Source organism: Octopus bimaculoides, chromosome 14 (assembly GCF_046866305.1).
Source record: "Octopus bimaculoides isolate indiv1 chromosome 14, ASM4686630v1, whole genome shotgun sequence".
Lineage (NCBI taxonomy): Eukaryota > Metazoa > Mollusca > Cephalopoda > Octopoda > Octopodidae > Octopus > Octopus bimaculoides.
In genome coordinates, this window is record NC_142941.1 from 45,284,818 (window position 1) to 45,301,818 (window position 17,001).

At 35.5% G+C, this 17,001-nt stretch overlaps 1 protein-coding gene across 3 annotated transcripts; it reads left to right on the plus strand.

The window, feature by feature from the left end:
* Nucleotides 1-730: 730 nt before the first annotated feature.
* LOC106872899 (uncharacterized) lies at nucleotides 731-15,837 on the plus strand. Of its 3 annotated transcripts, none has more exons than XM_014920073.3 (2): nucleotides 731-867; nucleotides 11,552-15,837. In XM_014920073.3, exon 2 carries the CDS (start codon nucleotides 11,835-11,837, stop codon nucleotides 13,674-13,676), a length of 1,842 nt encoding a protein of 613 aa, XP_014775559.1. In that variant the 5' UTR covers nucleotides 731-867; nucleotides 11,552-11,834; the 3' UTR covers nucleotides 13,677-15,837. The 3 variants fall into 3 exon arrangements, with proteins under 3 accessions (XP_014775559.1, XP_014775557.1, XP_014775558.1); XM_014920071.3 differs by having other exon boundaries at nucleotides 835-1,030; XM_014920072.3 differs by lacking the exon at nucleotides 731-867 and adding an exon at nucleotides 1,491-1,691.
* The last annotated feature ends 1,164 nt before the right edge of the window (nucleotides 15,838-17,001 follow it).

The window sequence follows — 17,001 nt, forward strand, 5'->3', positions numbered from 1 at the left end:
TCAGTATGATACACAGATGGCTATTTTAAACTCGTGCTGTTCTTATAGCACATAACGTGTGTGTGTGTGTGTGTGTGTGTGTGTGTGTAAGACATAACGAATGAAGATGTATGATCAACGATGTTGACTCCTCTGTCAGTTCGTGTAATTTGGTGCTTATTGCCGTTTCTATCCAAGTCAGTCTTGATTTGGTACTTATTCCAGCCGTGATCGTCTTTTTTTTTTTTTTCCATCTTTCTTGACGAAGTGTACCTCGGTGTACATTATATGTTCTTCATTTTTTTTATATATATAAATGCATAGAGACAGACAGTGAATAGTGATTTTTAAGATTTGGCAGCTATTTCTAGCAGACGTTAGTGTGGTAATATGCCTAAAGATATTTATTGAGGAAAAGATGTAGCTAAAGCTTCAAGAATTCAGATAAAAAAATTATAAACTTTTTTTTTTCTAAATCATTCAGTTCTAAAATATATTTTTATCTCTTATCTGCATTGCCATGGTTTTTCATAACTCTTTATATTTGTCTTATAATATAGATGTTTTCTTTAGAGAATATTTTAATGTATGCAAGGCGCCACAAGCGTGATCTATTTAAATGAATTACTCAAATGATAAAATCTTGTGTTTTTTTTCTGTATAGTATGAAAATAGAAAACTAAATCCATGTTTATTGTTGATTATTTTATGCCTTATGTGTGGTCAGTGGGTAATTACGATAAAGAAATTCCAATCATAAGGTTAAAATATTTATTACTAGTTTGTTTTAATATATCAGTTCAAAGAATTAGTTCTTTGATTTTCCCAATTAAAGTCGGATATATTTCCAGACGTACACTTACACCGGTTGGTAGGCGAATTTCTTCGGTAATTTTTCTGCATCCATTAATTTGCTCTTTTCATATTCTTACCTTATTTCAAATATTTATGTTCAATTTTCGATTGCTTTATTTTGGTGACGATTTGCCGTTTCCTTTCAAGAAATAGCAATACATTCTGCAAAATCCGGCGACTATACAGGATAGAGACTGTAATTTTTTATCTTTTTCTTCTATTTTTTGACAATGTATTTAAGTAAAAGAAGTTGCTTTTTTTTTTTTTTTTTCTTTTCGTCTTTCGCTTTCGTTGACCTAGCTATTCCTACTTAGCACTCTTCTTACGGTCTGGCTTGTTTCAATTACCTCAAAAGAAAGATATCATTTAAAGCTATAATTTTCTGAGAATCCAAAATTATCATTATTATTTGCTCTGTAAAATTCTATATGTTCTTATTTTATTCCAAGTATTGTAGCTTGTGGCTCATATTTTAGGGCCTACTTTTAATTTGTCTTTTATGTGTGTGTGCTTGTCTGTCAAATTACAGATGTGAATTTTGCTGTTCACACTCATCCGGGCGCGCGCATTTATGTATATATACATTCATGTATGTGTCTGAGAGAGAAAGGTACTTGTCTGTATGCGTGAGAGTGAAGAGGTATTTGTGCGAGAGAGAGAGAGAGAGAGAGAGAGAGAATGAAGGCTGATGGGGGTATTAGTGTCTGATGACAAACTATGTTTGACATTGTTGTTGGGGGAAAATTGACAATGAAACACTTAAGCTGTGGAGCTTGGAAAATCGTCAGGCTAGCTTAGTCGCTGCACCTCAGAAAATGGGACAATGTTTTATAAAAGATAAAAAAAAACAACCCCATGTAAGTAGTGTAAAAATTCTTGTTGAATTCATATTAAGTTTTTGAAAACAGACACCTTTTTATATAGAAAACGGCCTTGCATTCTCTCTCTCTCTCTCTCCTGTTTTGTGTTTGTTTTGTTTTTCTCTGTGGAGAAATCAACATTAAATTAATGGAAGAAAATATTCTTTGTGTATTTAAGATGTCGACATCATTTCCATCAAGTTGAAAATAATCTGCATGTTTTATATAATATTATTTCTCTACCGTATTTCTAAAACTTTCTTTAAATAATTTTTCGTAATTTATATAAGCCAATATTGGTTTCCTTTAAAGTTATACTTAAATAAATCTGTAATATTGTAATTTTATAGTAGTTTGCTTTTAATGAGAAAAATATTCGAGGCGATCGTTCCAAAAATCGCTTCATTTGTATTTATTTCTATGCATAGAAGTTTATTTTCTCTCTTCTAAGATGTCACGACTTCTCATTTATTTTTGCATGGATCATTTGAGTCATGCTCTTCGTAGGACGTCGTATGATTTGATATGTTGTTTATATTATACATACATACATACATACATGCATGCATGCATACATACACACACACATTTTATATAGTGTGCATTTTTTCGGACTTATGGACAACTGTGTGTTTGTAAATAAATGTGTATACGTTTGTGTATGTATGTATGTGTATATATATATATATATGTATGTATATATGTGTGTGTGTATATGTGCATGTATGTGTATATATGTGTGTATATATATATATATATATATGTGCATGTATTTGTATATATGTGTATATGTGCATGTGTGTGTATATATATGTGTGTGTATGTATATATATATGTGTGTGTGTATGCGTATATATATGTGTGTGAATGTATGTATTTATTTATTTATTTATTTATGTGTTTCAGCCAAGTGGCTGCGGTCATGCTGGTGCACCACCGTGAGGTGGTATATATATATATATATATATGTATGTGTGTGAATGTATGTATATATATATATATATGTATGTGTGTGTGTGAATGTATGTATATATATATATATATATATATATATATGTATGTGTGTGAATGTATGTATATATATATGTATGTGTGTAGATGTGTGTATGTAAGATTGTGCGAGCGTGTATATATAAGTGCATGAGTAGCTATATATGATTTACACAAACAAGCAATACCTAGTTATTTTATATGCAGTATCATCGTAGAATAGTCGAATCCATTTAAAACATGCCGTTATATTTCACATTTTATTTTATTTTGTGATGCATTCTTTAGTAACGTCCCTTCCTTTACGATTTAAGTTCGAAGCTTGCCGAGGTCAACTTTACCTTTCATCCTTCTGGAGCTCGATAAGATCAGTGCCTATTAAGTGTTGTAGTCAATCTAATCTAATCGGTTGTACCTTTCTTTACTTCCTCTCGAAGCTGTGGCCTTGTGCCCGTGTTTGAAATTATTCAGATTCAAAAAAATATTTCATCGGTTATCTCTGACCTGAGAATTATTCCACTACATCTGTTGAAAGTCAGATGTTGGCCAGTTCTGAATAGGCCTTCTGTGTGTTGAAGGAGGGGTTTTACCTGTTACCCCCTATCCCTTGTCTTTTGTTGTTGTTTTTTTAATATTTTTCAATTTATTTTCTTTTCTCTTTACTTACCATGTATTATAATCCCATTCGCTTCTAGGATCTTTATTGTACATCTTTTGCCCATTGTCCGACGTTAATTCTTATAATCCTTTCTCCTATAGGCACAAGTCCTGGAATTTGGTGGGAAGGGGTTAGTCGATTACATCAATCCCAGTGCTCAACTGGTACTTTTTTTTATCGATCCCGAAAGGATGAAAGGCAAAGTCGATCTCGGCGGAATTTGAACTCAGAACGTAAAGACAGACAAAATACCGCTGCCCGGCGTGCTAACGATTTCACCAGTTCGCCACCTTGTTAACTCTTATAATCGCCATTTCTTAGGAGACTGGTAGGACCAGGATGCGTGCTTAATGCCTTTACATATCATTTTGATATAACCATTCTTTTAGCTGTGCACACTAGTAACTGCTGAGGTGAAGATAGGGTATGCAAGTTTTTCAAATTAAAGCAAATAATAATAATTCCTTCTTATTTTCGCACAAGGCCAGCAATTTTAAGGGGTGGGGAAATCGATTACATCGATTTCACTGCTTAACTGGGACGTATTTTATCCATCCCGAAAGCATGAAAGGCGAAGTAAACCTCGGCGGAATTTGAACTCAGAAGACGGACAGAATGCCGCTAAGCATTTTTCCCGGCGTGCTGACGATTCTGCTAGCTCACCGCCTAGCCACAAGGGCAATCATTTTTGGGAGTGGGGATGGGACGAGTCGATTACATCGATCCAGTGTTTTACTGGTACTTAATTTATCGACCTTGGAAGGATGAAAGGCAAAGTCGATCTTGGCAGAATTTGAACTCAGAACGTAGCGACAGACGAAATACCACTAAGCATTTTGCCTGGCATGCTAACGATTCTGCCAGCTCGCCGCCTTAATAATAATAATAATCCTTTCTACTGTAGGCACAAGGCCTGAAATTTGGGGGTGGGGGACTAGTCAATTACATCGACCCTAGTGTTTCACTGGTACTAAATTTATCGACCCTGAAAGGATGAAAGGCAAAGTTAAACCTCGGCGGAATTTGAACTCAGAACGTAAAGACGGGTGAAATGCCGCTAAACCTTTTTGCCCAGTTCGCTGCCTTAATAATAATAATGGTTTCAGATTTCGCCACATTTCGGGGGAGGGAACAAGTCGATTACATCGATCCCCAGTATTCAACTGGTACTTATTTTATCGACCCTGAAAGGATGACAAGTACCTTTCTACTGTAGGCACAAGGCCTGAAGTTGGTTGGGAAGGGCATAGTCGATTACATCGACCCCCAATACTTGAATGATACTTAATTTATCGATCCCGAAAGGATGAAAGGTAAAGTCGACCTCGGCGGAATTTGAACGCAGAACATAGCGACTGGCGAAATGCTACTAAAAATTCTGCCAGCTCGTCGCCTTAATTAATTAAGCAAAACAATAAAACCAGAATATTAGTTTGTTTTTGTTTCGTTTTTTGGTTTTTTTTTTCATTTTGTAAGTTTTTCTTTCAATTTTAGGATTTAATTTTTTAAATTCTTCTGAATTTTCTTTATCAAAGTGCCATCTGGCTTATTTTACGAGATGGGAAACGGAGGTACAGAGATGCTGTTCAGTCTCATGTTTCATTATAGTTTTATACCTCCTGCTAAAAGAAAAGGGTAGTTTTTTTTTTGGGGGGGGGGTTGTTTTTGGGGTTTTTTTTTAGTATTCTTACCTTTCATACAACAGGAAATGCCAATCTTTCAGAGAAAGTATATCAAATCTGAAAGTATTCGGTAATTTCCGTAGAAAAACAAAAAAACTTTTATTTCCTTAATTATTTGTTTTCAGCTGAATCGCTTACGTTTATGTATTTTTGTGTATACAAGTGTATGTATGTGTTTATGTAAATGTATGTATATTTGTATGTGTTTGCACATAAACACATACATATACAAAAAATATATAAACATGAGAAATTAAGCTGATAGAATATTAAAGTAATAAAAAAGAAAACAAATTGCCGAAACAAGTACTTTCAGTTTTGATTTACTCCGAAGGATCGCCCAAGAAATTATGATTCTATAACTGACACTCCGTCGGTTGCGACGACGAGGGTTCCAGTTGATCCGATCAACGGAAAAGCCTGCTCGTGAAATTAACGTGCAAGTGGCTGAGCACTCCACAAAGACACGTGCCCTTAACATAGTTCTCAGGGAGATTCAGCATGACACAGAGTGTGACAAGGCTGGCCCTTTGAAATACAAGTACAACTCATTTTTGCCAGCTAGATGCATATAAAGTATCTTGCTTAAGGACACATTGCGCCGCTGGGAATCGAACTCACGACTTTACGATCGTGAGTCGATTACCCTAACCACTAAGCCCGCTTTTTATTGTCTTCTTTTCCTATACGGTTTGGGACTTCGAAGGAGAGCTTATTTTTAAAACGCCACCAAATTAAACATGTATTCATTTTTAGTCATACATAAACCCCCAAACACGCGCAAATATGTGTGTATGTGTGTGTAAATTAAAATGACAAGGGAATAAGAAATTGTCATAAACGTCAATAGCTTACTGATGTTTCTGCTATGAAATGCAATCCAGTTGAGTGCTTGCGAATTACCCTATAACTTCATCGGAGCTTTAAAAATGAAGTGCAACTTTGAGTGATAACTTCTTATTCCTTTGTCATTTTAGTTTCTTATTACTGCTCTGCACTCGACTGACATTTTGTTCTGAAAAATATGTATATTGAATTCTAACACCAGGTTATGAGTACCGCCATGCCTAAGCGAAAGAACAATTAATAATTCATTCTTTTATTGGCCACAAGGGCTAATATAAATAAACATAAAGGACATACAATTATATTAAAAGACAAAAACCGAACGATACAATGGGTTTTGACGTTCGTGTACACAGTAAATAAGAGTTAAAAATTAAACAAGTAAAACTCCCGTGTGTCGGTGGGGGCACATTTGTGTAGGTATGCCACATATGAGAGAACTACACGACTATTATCGATGCTCGAGATAACCATGATGATGGCTCGATAGGTAGTCTCGATGTTGACACGAGATCCACTGGTCCTAAATGACAATGCTTCATACTAGTCAGTGGATCAGTTTGCTTACAGGAATACGAATCTAGCAATATTCCTTGGCACTGAACGGTGCAGCGCCTCTACGCTTTATTTGATGTATCTTGTCCTCCTTTAAGTTGATGTGCTTTTCCAATGTACCTAAAACAGTCGAAGGTAAAGAATACGCTCACCCAGTGTTTAGGGTTAGGGTTTTTGTTACACCGAAGACGAGTGGTGTGCGTATTCTTTACCTCAGCCCCTAAAACATTCACCTCAGTGAATGTTATAATTACAATATTGTATCAGTAAAACGTTGTTCTTTATATATTTTGTTGTGTCCAGGGAGAGTCGCTACGCATAAACAAAAGCGAAATTATTTATATACTACTTTATAATGATATATAAACTAAGTCTTAAGTGAACAAAACGAGATAGGTGCTTGTGTGTGTTAAATTGCTGTACTTGTTCTGTATACTTTGTATTATACAGACTTAAAAAAGTGTATATAACGGTGTATTTATATATGTATGTATGTGTGCGTGTGTTCTTCAACAGCCCTCCTTATTTCACGTAATTGTTTGAGCTCACAATCAAGTGACTTAATCAAACAAATACTATTCTGAATTTTTATTTTATAATTCCCATTGGAAATGAGGTTCAGCTAAATTTTTATGCACATTTCAAATGCAAAATATAAAATTAATTTATGATTTTCTTAATTTTTTCTTAATGAACTTCTTTAGTGCGTAGTTGTCTAAACACTTTGTCTTAATATTATTTGTATATGTTTTTAGCTAAGCTCATTTTCATGTTTATTATCCCAAATATTTCATCGAATATTTTTTTTGTTGTTTTCTTTATAAATAATTAATCCTCATAAATTTAAATTGCGACTGATTTTTATATAGTAGAAACTAATTAAAATATTATATTATGCATTGATCTAGGTTCAAACAAAAAGAAATCATGAAAGAACTTCAGTGTATAAGTTGTTTAGCCCAAAGTCAATCGTGATCGAGCAATAATCAAAAGTTGTCTAGGCATGGCCATCCTGTCTTTAGGGAGTATATGTAGGACTACCTTCTCAGATGTGTCCGTTATCTAAGAAGTGCTGCTGCGTCTTCAAGTTAACTTGGCGATAGGCACCAGTTGTTTACGCTACTACTATCCTGATATTGGTCTTTATATACAATTATTAGGTTTTGAGTTTTAAAATATATTATTTGTATATTGATCTCACAGTATAAATAGATATATTTTTGACCTGTGTTTACTATTTTATAGTGCTAGTCGTTACAATTCTTCCCTAATGAATGTCAATGTCGCTAACTGCTGCTAGGTGTTTGTATTTTTTCTTCAACTAAGTTGAAAATTTTAATTAATTTGCAATTTTTGTGGCATTCAGTACATCACCGTTTGACTTAATTATTCAAATTTGTGTCATTGGTTCGTTTGAGTTACTTCTAAGCCTCATTTTAATTAAATTTTAGCGTAGTCCAAGAGCATGTCGAAGTATGAGAACGTGAAGAATCGCTCTCAACCTTATTTTAATATATCATACAAGTTTGTCACTAAGTCATTCCAGAAAAAAAAAAACGCATTCACAATTTAACGAAAAGAACTGTTTATCTTATAACTTAGAATTATTTATTCAATGTAAACACGTTACAATTTCAAGAAAATGCTTACGATATAACTTTTCATACACAGATGGAGATTTATTCAATTAAAATATCAGCAGAAGTTGAGTATTATTTATACAGGCATCTGAATCTTTGCTGTTGTCGGGAAAAGAATTTCTAACAAAATGTTAAAACCCGCTTTCATGCACGCCAAAGGTCAGAGAGTGACAAAATATGAGATTTCAGTTCTGCCATTTAGTCAAATTTTAACTATAGCGGGACCAAATAAAATATAAATAGCATTGGGGTAGAAGATATTGTATTTCCTAACGTTTGTACCATCATTGAGTGCAAGTTTTGTATATGGACACTGACAGTCACGCAGTTAAAAAGTTCACTTTGCAGCTACATGATTTTGGGTTTGATCCTTCTGTAAGACACTTTGGACAAATATTTTCTACCATTACTTTAGGCCAGTCATGAGCAAACAGCAATCCACAAGACTTTCTGAATGGCACACTTGTCAAAAAATTACCTTGAATTATTTTTCGTAATGTAGCTTGCCCGATTATGAGTCATGTCTTATGCAGCCCACTTCTCAAAAAAATTTTTAAAAACAAAAGTTCTGTCATTTGAAACCCTCAACATTTGACATTCACTGAAGTTTTACAAAGCTCAGGTGAAACTCGCAATACAGTATTGTTCCCATGTTTGGGACAATTGTGTCGTACCCATACCACCATGGAGTATATCTAGAGTAAGGCCTTTTGATCAATTGATGTAAAGTCACTCACAGACATTCTCCAGTCTCCGATCCACATGCCTATTGTTTCCTCTCTCTTTGTACACCTATTACAATGGCCTCTGCTTCTCGGATCGAAGTGTTCTCTTGTACCACCTCTATTCAAGCATTCCTGACTTATTCATTTCACTTCCTTTTATCACCCAAGTTGTTTCCACCTCCTAGGCCCTGTACTAATCATTGCCCCCAATCCTTTCTTGTGTCAACCTGTAACAGTTTCAGTGGAATGTTAATGGTATCAACCTCACCTGTCTCAGAGCACCTGCAAAGGTCAAGGACACTACTTTTCTCTATATCCAGCAAGTAAGAGATGGAAACTATATGGAAGCATGTCACCTGTTCTTTAGTGGTCAACTTAACCTATCACTCATTTTAACACTGCTTGTGTACCTTTTGCAGAGTTTATTCCTTTACAGATATTTACTAGACATTCTAAAGCACTATGTAATAATGCAATGCAGAATCAGATCAGATAAGAAAAAAATGGTTCGAAAATCTTGATAAAATTCTTCTTCCTCTAAAATCTTGATAAAATTCTTCTTCCTCTAAAATGCATGTTTTATTTGTGCAAATGAGGTTTGTACCTATTTCAAACTTAGGATCAAACAAAGCTGTTACAAATCAGCTGTTGTGAAAGATAACATAGTATAATTGATCTGATTAATGATATAAAATATGTCAGTTTCTTACATCTTTGACCTTGTCTTGTCCAGGCACTTCCCACATGGATTGCTTGTCATTTCATCCAAATTGTTCAGCTTTATATGCAACACATCTCTAATTCAATGAATGCATATCTTTCACAAAGCCCTTCCAACATGTTTCATTTTACTTTTGTAATTCAAAAGAGTCTGTCTGATAGATCCCACTCTTTTTTTCATATAAAACAAAACAGTTTGGGAAAGAAATTTCTAGTAATCCAATTAAAGATATTTGGCCTTCATACATCATCTCCAGTCAAAATCTCTTTTCTTTTATACACACACACACACACACATGCACAGAGTTGAACCTTGATTTACAAATTTGATTTGTTCCTGTAGGCCATTCATTTTGTAAACCAGAACTATTTTTCTCATAGAAAATTCAAGAGAAGGCATGGTGAATTCAAGCACATAAAAAGCACCACTCAAGCATGATTGTTACCAGCGTCACCTTACTGGCACTTGTGCCGGTGGTACATGAAAAACAACATTCGAGGGAGGGCGTTGCCAGTGCTGATGGGCTGGTTCTTGTGCAGGTGACACGTAAAAACACCATTTGAGCGTGGCTGTTGCCAGTACCCTTGACTGACGCGTAAAAGCACCCACTACACTCGGGGTGGTTGGCGTTAGGAAGGGCATCCAGCTGTAGAAACTCTGTCAGATCAGATTGGAGCCTGGTGCAGCCATCTGGTTTGCCAGTCCTCAGTCAAATCATCCAACCCATGCTAGCATGGAAAGTGGACGTTAAACAATGATGATGATGATATATTTAGTCAAAGCACATAATTCTAGGTATAATCGCCCCAACACACCAATCGAGAGGGAATTCTCTTTATTGCTGTCTATATTTATTTTATATATGCGTGTGTGTGTGTGTGTGTTTTATATATGCATGAGTGGCTGTGTGGTAAGTAGCTTGCTTACCAACCACATGGTTCTGGGTTCATTCCCACTGCGTGGCACCTTGGGCAAGTGTCTTCTACTATAGCCTCAGGCCAACCAAAGCCTTGTGAGTGGATTTGGTAGACGGAAACTGAAAGAAGCCCGTCGTATGTATGTGTATATATATATATATATATATATATATATGTATGTGTGTGTATATGTTTGTGTCTGTGTTTGTCCCCCCAACATCGCTCAACAACCAATGGTGGTGTGTTTACGTCCCCGTAACTTAGCGGTTTGGCAAAACAGATCGATAGAATAAGTACTAGGCTTCCAAAGAATAAGTCCTGGGGCCGATTTGCTCGACTAAAAAGGCGGTGCTCCAGCATGGCCGCAGTCAAATGACTGACACAAGTAAAAGATATATATATATATATATATATATATATATATATAGAGAGAGAGAGAGAGAGAGAGAGAGAGAGAGAGAGAGAGAGAGAGAGAGAGAGAGAGAGAGAGAGAGACAGACAGACAGACAGACAGACAGACAATGAACTCCAAGCACAAATAATGAAATTTCTATCATAGTTTGAATGAAAATAAATATAAATATAGATATTACGGTCTTATTAATTTTCTAAAAACCAATAAATGGTTTGCCATGATTTTTTAAAAAACTAATTTGTTTCATCCTGTAAGATATTGATATCCTTTATATATAATTTGAAATGTTTACTATTTTGTGGGTTAAATTAATAAAACTGTACCAGGGACATCTTAACCTTTGTCCAGAATGATTAAGATGTCCTTAGTACAGTTAGTACTCAGTACATTCTCTAAAGAGAATTGGGAGGAGTATCTGGCCATACATTACCAAATATGGAACTTATAAGTAAGATATAGTCCTCCAACTCATCAAGAAGACTAGTAACTCTGAGTATGAACCGACTTGAATTGTGGCAACCTGTCTAGCTCCTGCCAGTACAGAGAGTGGATATAAAATGATGTATTGATTTCAGTATTTTTGGTATACTTATGAATAGCCTTACGCATATTTAGACAAGATATTGATATTTAGGAAGATTGTTGTAATTCAGAAAGGATAAAATTAAAATCTTTATAAAACTGATTTTTTTTTTTCTGTCTTTCCAGTGAATAAAGTTTTCAAGCTCTGAAAATGAATGCCTCAAGGATGTGAATAGCCAAAGCAACACCACTGCCACCAACACCATCAACCATAATAATAACAGAAATTTGAAAGAACATCCATTGACTGCTATATAGCTGTTTACTGCTGAAGGTTGTCTTTTAAATTTCAAAAAAATTCACTTGATTTTACACGTTTCATTTATAAAGAAGTGTTTTTTCTTATCTAAAACTAAAATTTTTAAAATGGTTTCACACAGTTGAATAAAAACTACAAAAAATTGTGACAATGTCCTCTGAAACTTTTCATAATTCAAGGAAAGAGAAGGAAGCTTGTTATGGTTTCAAGACAAATATGGCTGATAAACAATTTCACAGTAATATGTATGACATGCAGTTTCCACAAAGCTGTGGACTACAACCTGCTGGATCAGGTCCATTAAATGAAAAATCATTTCCTTGGGTTAGTTATAGTGCAGCAAGCAGTAAGCAACCACAGTTTCCAATGAATGGTAAAAGTATGCCCGATATAGAGCATTCTCACAGTAAACAACAAACAGCTGCTCCACAACATTCCCCTGACGTACCACCACCACAACAACAACAACATCCATCTTCTCAGCCACAATGTCCATCTTCTCAGCCACAATGTCCATCTTCTCAGCCACAATGTCCATCTTCTCAGCCACAATGTCCGTCTTCTCAGCCACAATGTCCATCCTCTCAACCACAACATCCAACTTCTCAACCGCAACATCAATCAAAAGGAGCTTCCACAACTGAAAAACCATTTCATTGTGATTTGTGTGAAAGTAAATTTGCCAGGCGCGAAACACTCGTTTCTCATCGAAGAACCCACACTGGAGAAAAACCTTACACTTGTGAAGTCTGTCATAAGCAATTTGCCAGACGCGATACATTGCAGTCACACAGAAGGACACACACTGGAGAAAAGCCATTTCGATGTGATTTTTGTAGAGAACAATTTGCTCGTAGAGATACTTTACAATCTCATCGTCGGACACACACTGGTGAAAAACCATTCGTTTGTGAAATTTGTCGACGCCAGTTTGCTCAGAGAGATGCATTGCAGTGTCATAAAAGAACACATACAGGAGAGAAACCATTTCGATGTGATCTTTGTGTTGAACGATTTGCTCGAAGGGACACGCTTCTATCTCACAAAAGAACACATACTGGTGAAAAACCATATTGTTGTGATGTTTGCCCAAAGCGCTTTGCTCAGAGAGATACTCTCCAGTGTCACAAGAGAACTCACACTGGAGAAAAACCATTCAGTTGTGATCATTGCCCCAAGAGTTTTTCTCAGCGAGACACCTTGCAGTGCCATCGAAGGATTCATACAGGTGAGAAACCATTCCACTGTGACTTGTGTGGTCAGAGATTTGCCCGGAGGGATACACTCCAATGTCACAGACGTACTCACACTGGCGAAAAGCCATATCATTGCGACGTGTGTCCTAAACAGTTTTCGCAGCGAGATACACTTCAGTGCCACAAAAGAACACACACTGGAGAAAAACCTTTCCATTGTGACATCTGCGGAGACCAGTTTGCCCGGCGAGATACTTTGAAATGTCACATGCGCCGACACACTGGGGAGAGGCCGTTTCAGTGTGAAGTGTGTGCAGAACGATTTGCTCGTAAAGATACCCTTTGCTGTCACAAGCGGACTCACACATGTGAAAAGCCATTTCATTGTGAATACTGCATTCAACAGTTTGCACGGCGAGACACATTACAAACCCATACACGCACACACACTGGGGAGAAACCTTATCAGTGTGGCATATGTGGGAAGCAGTTTGCTCGTACTGATGAGTTTGCGCGTCACAAAAGAACACACGGTACGGTACCCACTACACACAACACTGTTATCACGCCAATAACAACGCCTCCTCCTCCTCCACCGCCGCCACCAATAACAACAACTACGACCACTACCACCACCACCACAAACCAACATCAAATCAACAGAAAACATAGCCACCCGCATTGTTCTGCAGCTACATTTATGCAAAACAATTTCATCCGAACACCAAACTGTGACAATACCAACAAAAGATACACTCCAGTTAGTAACTACATGTGGCAAGCTGTCTATATATAACATTGACATGAGAACACAGTTTGGGTTTGGTTTAATCTCAATTACTTTATAAGGAACTCAAGCTGGGTGTGTTTATTTCTCACACTTTGCTTCATCATTACTAATGAATTTGTAGAAATCTATCTTCCTACAGGTATTAATTATGTAGTTTCTAATGACAAGTTTAGTTGTAATTCTAATTTGAATTTTTACTGAAAATATTTACTGATCTAGACATTTTGTACTTTGTCCGGATATTTTTCAATCCTAATTAGACAAAAACAAAAACTATTCAAACATCCTTTACTGTTGCTTCCATTAAATATTTAGTTTCTCATAAGGCAGCAAACTGGCAGAATCATTAGCATGCTGGGTGAAATGCTTAGCGGCAATTCATCCGTCTGCATGTTCTGAGTTCAAATTCCACCAAGGTCGACTTTACCCTTTCGTCCTTTCGGGGTCGATAAAATAAGTACCAGTTGAGTACTGGCGGGTCGATGCAGTTGACTTAGCCCCTCCCTAAAATTGCTGGCTTTGTGCCAAAATTTGAAATCAGTATTTAGTTTCTCATTTTAGTCGATTAGATATCGTAGTTTGTATGCGACAACTTATAGAACATATTAAATGCTTTAGGTTTCATTAGTGCTACCACTTGTATATTTAGTATATCTATCATTATAATATAATATAATATACTATATATACTATATTTAGTATATCTATCATTATAATATAATATACTTAATGAAGAAAAACCTGTCTGTGAAATTCTGTAATTCATTGAGATCCATTCTTCTATATCTTTATCGTATGTACCATAGCTCTCTGTACAAATGTGTTTTACCTTTTTACTATGATTCAAGGTGTAACTGCTTCTGTCAGACATTATCAGATATCAGATTCATTCATAACGATGAAAAGGTGGCTTGTAATCATTATGTATCCTGCAAAACTAATTTTTGTGCATAATCTTGTTTTCATTCTGATGTAAAATATACATCTTGCTTCAGTGACCGTAGCTCTTATGTAAAACATTGCCATCAACCATTAATGCACATTTTTTGCCAGATTACTTTTATTTTTCCTATTTTTAGCTATTTTTGTTTCATTTTACATGGAAACTTGCACATCCATATCATAAAGTCGAAATTGATATTGTTTGCTATAATTTCTTCTCTAGGATGATTCAGACCTCAAATGACTTTCAGATTTCAAATTCAATCTTTTTTTAAACGTTTAAATAACAAGAAAGAAGAGAGATGAGAAAGGAAAATAAAGAATAGAAAAAAAGTGTTGGGAGGAAGCAGCAGAAGATGGAGGGGGCGATGGGCCACATACCCCAGAACAAATGGGATGCTAATCCATGCCCCAATGAAATGACCGCAAGGATGTTGCTGCAGAGAATGGCTGGTGACACTCACTGGTGCAGCCACTCCACTTTGTGGGGTCATTTCTCCGACAGGTCGCCATCATCTCTATTTTGCTGAGGAAATCGGTAATATGGGGTCCCAGAACACCTGAGAGAAAACCTGACAAATTTGCAATTTTTGTCTCAAAACTAGTGCAACATCTTGAGCATGATATTAAGTTAATGATTATTGTTTTTGTTATTTTCTTTTTTTTTTTCTTTTTTTTATTGCATGTTACAATTTGCAGGAAGTAGTTGTTACTCATTAACAATATCTAAAGTCTATAAACATTAAGAATTTCATACTTCTCTTTGGAACTATTTAGTTCTAAGAGGCTGAAGGATCTTCCTTTTGTGATTTTTTATTTTTTTTTTATTTTTTTCATAACAAATTATTTGAATTTTTAACTGAGAATGTTTTGAAAATAAAGAGAAGAGTTCAACACATTCTTTTTTTTCATTTTATACTTTTTTAAATAAAACAAATAGCAGATTTTTAATATACACAAAATATGCTGCTTCATCAATGCCAAAGATTTTTAATTTTTTTTTTTTTTGTAGTTTATACAGTAAGATTGAAAATATTTTTCACTACATGAATAGACTCTAGTCACTCATTCTACCAAGATTCATTTTGAATAAATAATATTATCACTAGAGTACCATTACAGCATGGGCTATTAATATTCATTTTATATCACTGGTGAAACTAAAACATTAGAGTAATTGTTAAGTGAAAACCTGAAATAAAATTTCTGAAAAATACCGAACAAATCTTTCTGTTTCATTTGATAAACTACACTCGAAGTTGCTGTTGTTGTTGTTGGTGTTGGTGAATGTTCAATTTTTCAATATATGATAATAGCTTATTCACTAAAATCATAATTTACTTTCAGTCCATCCATAAGTGCAGGTGAGCTTGTGTAGTAAGAAGTTTGCTTCTCCGTCACATGGTTCTAGTTTCAGGCCCACCTTGGGCAAATGTCTTCTACCATAGCCTCAGGCTGACCAAAGCCTTGTAAGTGGATTTGATAGACAGAAAATGAAAGAATAAGGCAGCCAGCTGGCAGAAATGTTAGCACACCTGGCGAAATGCTTAGCGGTATTTCGTCTGCCGTTAGGTTCTGAGTTCAAATTCCGCCGAGGTCGACTTTGCCTTTCATCCTTTCGAGATTGATTAAATAAGTACCAGTTACGCACTGGGGTCGATGTAATCGACTTAATCCCTTCATCTGTCTTTGTTTGTCCCCTCTGTGTTTAGCCCCTTGTGGGCAATAAAGAAATAAAAAACTGAAAGAAGCTTGTGTGTGTGTGTGTGTGTGCACGCGCGCATATGTCTTTGTGTCTGTGTCCCCCATCATAACTAGACAATCAGTGTTGGTGTGTTTATGTCCCCATAACTTAGCGGTTTGGCAAAAAGAGACCAATAGAATAAGTACCAAACTTAGAAATAAAAAAATTAAGTACTGGCTTGATTTGTCCATCTTAAAATACTCCAAGGCAGGGCCTTAGGATGGCTGCACTTTAATGAACCAAGACAAAAGATTTTTCTTCAAAAATTCAGTTTAATGCTAACTGTACCATTTCAGCTTTTTGGAAGATTTTTCTCTCAACACTTCTAAAAGATGGAATAAACTGGTATTTATTTTATTGATTATCCTCGTAATATACCAGAATATTTAGTAGCCAAAGATTTTCACTTGGTTTCACAATTTATGACAAACCAGTTAGGTAATACTGGTTTGTGTTTTATAGACCAATCTTTTAAGCTTGGTTTGTTAAATCAATCAATAATACTAACCTATAGAAACGGTCATAAAGTATGTTCACCTATAAACAACTTGAAAAGTAGATAACTTAAAAATCAGTATGAAATTATATTGAACTTATTTGAGACAGAAAGCAACAACAGATTAACCAGCAACAATACAGTAAGTC

Excerpts from the sequence above, each read along its gene's own strand:
- LOC106872899 (XM_014920073.3), top strand. The coding sequence starts at position 11,835 with ATGTCCTCTGAAACTTTTCATAATTCAAGGAAAGAGAAGGAAGCTTGT.